Raw genomic sequence first — 6,037 nt, forward strand, 5'->3', positions numbered from 1 at the left:
CCACATGTGTTTTGTAATGTATATATTTTACACGAGTGTTGCACTGAAATGTGTTATTGTTCGTAATTGGTAATATCTCGAGGAAAGTTGTCAAAGTCTGTGTGACAGCGAATACCCTGAGCCTATGTGTGGCAACGCCTGGGGGTTTCGCTACGTGTGGACATACACTCTGAGCCACTGTGTGGTTACGCCTAGGAGTGTAGCCTATTCGCGAATGGACGCGACTACGCCTGAGGCCGTCGCCTTGGGTCGCTACAACACACTACACTGCCTTTCGTATAAGAAATTAAACTCTCGATTCACGGCTTAGAGGACCGATATTTCGACTGTTCTTCACGAGTTCCGAATCGAGACTACCCCACTGCGCGCGTTTTCCACGTCGAAAGATACTGAAAAATAAGGATAGTAAATCGGCGGTCTATCGTCAAGAACACACGTGTGCCGCGGCTCCTATCATCTCCGCGGCGACAAAGACCGAGACAGTCGCCAGGAAGTCTCCGCAATACTAGGCGACGAGACACTCGCTTGATTGTATATGATTAAAGGCGCCGAACCATGCAAAAAAACTCTTCGGTATTTCGGCTTTCTTTCGATCGTGTACATGGCCATGTACTGTATATGTGTACATATATGTGTAAGTGTGTTGTTTGTCCAACGTTTTCTTTTATATGTCGTGCACGAATATCAAATGCGTAACATCCTCCCCCCGTTGAGAGGGATCGATCAACTATAATTGTTGTGTTTTAGTGTGCGTATATCACGTTATTACACGTGCATAATCGATTGTAATAGTATTGTATACTAAATAAATGAACGGTATTCGTATGTGCATAACGTATAGCTTGTCGGAGTGATACAATTTGTCTTAACGTTAGCATAGCGTATCTTATATCGGTAATACAATATATGGTAATGTTATCGCTCGACTGGTAACAAACATAAATATCTTGCCGCTCTCTCTACCTCTCCATTTGCTGTTTTGACTGTGGCTGCTCGTACTCTGCCATCGTCACCCGGATGAATCTTTGTGATCCTTCCTAGGGCCCATTGATTGCACGGCAGATTTTTATCCTTGATAAGCACCACGGCTCCAGTGACAAACTGTGGCTCATCCTTGACCCATTTGACGCGTACCTGGAGCTCATTTAAATATTCTAGGTTCCAGCGCGCCCAGAAATGTTGCCGTACCTTGGAGATGTGTTGCCAGGTGGATAATCTGTTAGCTGGAACACTCGTCAAATTGCCCTCCGGGAGAGCCGTTAGCCGTTTGCCAATCAGATAGTGGGCGGGTGACAACACGAGTAAGTCGTTCAGATCACAAGAAAGAATCGTAATTGGTCGAGAGTTTAAGATGCTCTCGATTTTGATAGTGAATGTATTTAACTCCTTGAACGTAAATAACGAATCTCCCACAACTCGTTTAAAATGGTGTTTGAAAAGCTTGACCATGGACTCCCACAATCCACCAAAGTGCGGCGCGGCGGGTGGTATAAAATGCCACGTAATACGATGGTTGCATGCGAATTTATTTACCTGTTCCTTATGTTGATCGGAGTTAAATAGAGCGTACATTTCTCTTAGCTGTTTATTCGCACCCACGAAATTAGTGCCGTTATCTGAATAGATATGTTCAGGCATTCCTCTCCTCGCAACGAACCGTCGCAACACCGCAAGAAATCCGTCGGATGTTAAGTCGCTAACTACTTCGAGATGTACCGCTTTAATCGTCATACGAAGATGCATATATAGACCTTGATCCGAGCTCTATTTCGATGTTTCTTTTCCTTAATATAAAATGGGCCGCAAAAATCGAGGCCGGTGTTAGTGAACGGCACCGTTTCACGTACGCGAGCCTGTGGGAGATTCCCCATTTTATATTCGACATTGCTAGCATTGAATCGAAAACATCGCGTACACGAGCGCACAATTTTCCGCACCTGATTACGACCGTCAGTCAACCAAAATTTTTGGCGAGGGATATAGAGTGTTGTTTGGATACCGGAATGATGATTTTTCTCGTGGGTTTCACGGATAATACGGTCGGTCAGATTGTGTCGACTCGGTAATAATATAGGGTGTTTTCTCGAAAACGTCGCATCCGAATTTTGTAGACGTCCCCCAACGCGAATTAGGCCTTGATCGTCCAAAAACGGATTTAAATTGGCAAATTTGTTCTTAATTACAGGATTCTTGCCTTGAAGAATTCTGATTTCGTTGGAGAATCGAGTAGCCTGAACGATCCTCAATACTCGTCTTTCAGCCTCGTCTATTTCCTTTATGCACAATGAACCAGTGTGCGTATTAATGGGAAGCATGCGCAGACAATATGCCACGACTCTTAATAATTTGGAATAAGAGGAGAAACGTTCGATTATTTCAGGTTCATTAGAAATTAACAGACAAGTATTTCTTCGCAATTCGAGTATTTCGTTTATTTGCACAAGATTGTCAGGCCACTCGTCTTCGTCCTTGCTCAACCACGTGGGTCCGGTAAACCACATCCGGTTTCGCGAAAACACGCGCGGTAGCTGGCCTCTTGATATCCCGTCGGCGGGATTGTTCTCTGATCTGACGTAACGCCATTCGTTCGATGGTGCTAATTCCTGTACCTCCCTAACGCGATTGGCCACAAACGTATTCAGTAACTGAGGTGGCGTTTTCAACCAATGTAGTACAACGGTGGAATCGCATCAGAATAGAGTTTTACTAGACTTGATCGTTAGTACGTTGCTTACCTCGCGATACAAACGAGCTAATAATAATGCACCGCAAAGCTCGAGACGCGGAATTGTGACATTTTTTAACGGTGCAACGCGAGACTTTGCGCATAATAATCTAACGGTCGTATTTCGGTCCTTTCCTAATGAACGTACATAAATGCATGCGCCGTATCCTTTGTTACTGGCATCGCAGAATCCGTGGACTTGCACGTCACGATAGTTGTCGGTTACTAATTTACGATCGAAAGAAATTTGACTTATTATTCCGAGTTGCTGGACGAACTCTAGCCACGCTGTGTGTATACTCTGCGGAACAGATTCATCCCAATTTAGTCGATGTCGCCAGATTTCCTGCATTAATCCCTTGGCATAAAAAACAACAGGGCCTAATAACCTTAATGGATCGAAGATCTTCGCGATCTCCGATAATATACGCCGTTTCGTAAACCGTTCTGTGAATTCGATGGGTTGGACAAGATAGCGTATTTCGTCGTCCCGTGCTCGCCACGTCCATGGTGGAAATATACAAGGTGAACCATTGCGCATAATGGCGGCATTGAGGGCGTGGCTTAAAATTTCGACCAATCAGTTGTTACCCAAGCGGAGATGCGCGTATTTTAAGTGTACAAATTATTAATTGGAAATTAAAACACGATATGTATGGAAAATTAAATATATTAAATATAAAATATGAAATGAATACAAAATATAAATATAAAATATTAATAAGAATAACATGCATAAAGTACATATCATAACAAAATAATACTTAAGTCATGTAATTATGTTACATATATGCTTCATTTTTTTGTTTTTTTCTGCTATTATTGTTTATTATTTCTTGATTTAGTTTTCTAATTCTAAAATATGACACTTCTAAAATATGACACGTACCATAACACTGCATACAACGTACGAGCACACAGCTGACGCAGCAACACTCAGTGTCGGCCATACTGAATTTTGCATCTTGGGTAAAAGCTGATTGGTTCATTGCTCCCCACTACTTTTGAACGACTGCGCATCCACCGGAATGGTTCACCTTGTATATTTCCACCATGGCCACGTCAAGCCAAGAGTTTTTAAGAAACGATATTCGCCGAACGCAAATCCCGCGTGTAACGTGTCATCCGCGAGATCACTGACAACGCGTTCCTCATTAGAGGCCCATTGTCTGATCGTGAACCCGCCGCGGGCAAGCAACGCGATGACTTCATAGCGAATAGCTCGAACCTCGTCGATGCTGTCGGCCCCGGAAATTAAATCATCTACATAAAGATGGGTTTTGATGACCTTGGCGGCCTTCGGAAATGCATGACCTTCATCATCGGCCAATTTCTGTAATGCGCGAATCGCGAGAAATGGCGAAGATGACACACCGAAGGTAAGCATATTAAATTGAAACGTAGTAATTTTATCATCTTTGCGCCACAGAATCCGTTGATAACGCCTATCATCCTCGTGTAACCGTATTCGCAAATACATTTTTTCTATATCTGCTGTGATCACATATTTATATGCTCGAAATCGTATTAGATGGGCGAATAATTTGTCTTGGATCGTAGGCCCGACCAATAGTATATCATTTAGAGACAGGCCGTTACCGGACTTCGCGGATGCATCAAATACTATACGCACCTTCGTGGTGTTACTCGTTGCCTTTGAAACCGCGTGATGTGGCATGTAATATCCGTAATTATTAGGATCCACGACCTCGGACAAGTAATTTAATTTCAGGTATTCCTCAATTATGCGCGTGTATTCTGTCTTTAATGACGCATCTACTAAAAATCTACGTTCTAAAGCTGTTAAACGTTTAAGCGCGATGGCTCGCGATTCGCCGAGATGCCTTTCGGTTTCGCGAAACGGTAAGCGAACCGTGTAACGTCCAGAATCGTCACGAGAAACGGTCCGCATAAAATGCGCTTCACAAGTATCCCCCTCCCATAACCTAGAGGTTTCTATTCGGCATGACATCTTCGAGTGCCCAAAATTTATCTAATTGTGCTTCCAGGTTTGTTACATGACACGTTTCCGATTTCGACGAAGTCTGCGATGTCGTACCGCCGACAATTACCCAACCTAAGCGCGTTTTCTGTAAGTATAAATCGTGTCCGTCGCGGGATAGATTTATCTGTCCAACTGAAAATAATGATACCGTGGCTCCTGAACCGATCAACAAATCGATTGGTCGCGGTAAGTGAAATTCCGGATCTGCTAGTTTAATGTTGGGAGGTATTTTTATTGAATCGCGCGGAAAGATTTCGGCCGGAATTAGATCCGTAATAGACGGTAGCGTTAGACATGTCAAACTTCGGCTAAAGTCGTCCTTCGTTGAATTTATGACGATTCTCACTATTCCCTTCGAGGAAGTACTCATCGCGTTGATCGCGCTGACCGGCACTGCGAAAGTACCGGTATATTTAGCCGTTTCACGAGGTGATCAGTGATGAAATTCGCCGTTGCGCATGTATCGAGTATCGCGCGACATCTGACTGAATTATGCTTGCTGTCGCTAACATAAATTATCGCACTCATTAACAATTGCGGGGTTATTCCGCCAGACATCGACACGAGGCTCGTTATTCTCTCGTTTGATTTGCTTAGTCAGGATTGATTTGTTTCCGGTTTCGTCGCGTCGATCTTGCTCGACGTCGCGTATCCTTCGAGACGCAATAATGTATTATGGCGCTTCTGGCAGATCGTACACTCGGAGAACTTGCAAGGACGATCTCGATGGGAGCGCAAACAATTGTAACATATTTTTGCGTTTCTTACTGCCTCGATGCGTTTGGGTATTGGCAATTGTTTGAATTTGTCGCATCGGTATAGAGGATGCTGTTTTGTTTTGCAAATCACACAGTTACGCGATACATTTACTACGAATGCCTTGTTGGCAACGCAACTGCATTTTTTCTTAATTTCGGGTTCGCCCTTGCATTTCTCTGATTCGCTCGCTTTCGATTTTTCACGTTTTGACGCGCGAACTGCAGTTTTGTATAAGAACTCGTACAATTGATCCAATTTTGGAAATTCGTCTCTATCGAGACTTACCTCCCACTTGTCTAACGTAACCTTCGGTAGTTTACTCTCTAAGATGTGTACCATCATCTCGGATCCGACGGACACTCCTAACGCGTCTAAAGAAGCAATGTGTTGCTGCGCGTCGTCGGCAAGTTTGGTCAGTCCGTTCGTATTTTCTTTGTCTAACACAGGTAAATTCTGGATTAATGATAAATGCCGAGATATTAGTATGCGTTTCACCTTATAAGCGCGTTCTAAAAGTTTCCACGCCTTCGCGTAATTTATGCCGTCGA

At 43.6% G+C, this 6,037-nt stretch overlaps 1 protein-coding gene across 1 annotated transcript; it reads right to left on the minus strand.

Moving 5' to 3' along the window:
• Nucleotides 1–963: 963 nt before the first annotated feature.
• LOC108767167 (uncharacterized) lies at nucleotides 964–4,697 on the minus strand (the record flags this gene model as incomplete). Its single annotated transcript, XM_018516893.1, has 4 exons — nucleotides 3,763–4,697; nucleotides 2,736–3,288; nucleotides 1,938–2,645; nucleotides 964–1,764 (listed from the first exon to the last, which is right to left on the minus strand). Coding segments are annotated over exons 1-4 (2,997 nt in total), but the record flags the coding sequence as incomplete, so codon positions are not given.
• Nucleotides 4,698–6,037: the final 1,340 nt, after the last annotated feature.

This window comes from Trachymyrmex cornetzi, unplaced genomic scaffold, assembly GCF_001594075.2.
Source record: "Trachymyrmex cornetzi isolate Tcor2-1 unplaced genomic scaffold, Tcor1.1 scaffold659, whole genome shotgun sequence".
NCBI lineage: Eukaryota > Metazoa > Arthropoda > Insecta > Hymenoptera > Formicidae > Trachymyrmex > Trachymyrmex cornetzi.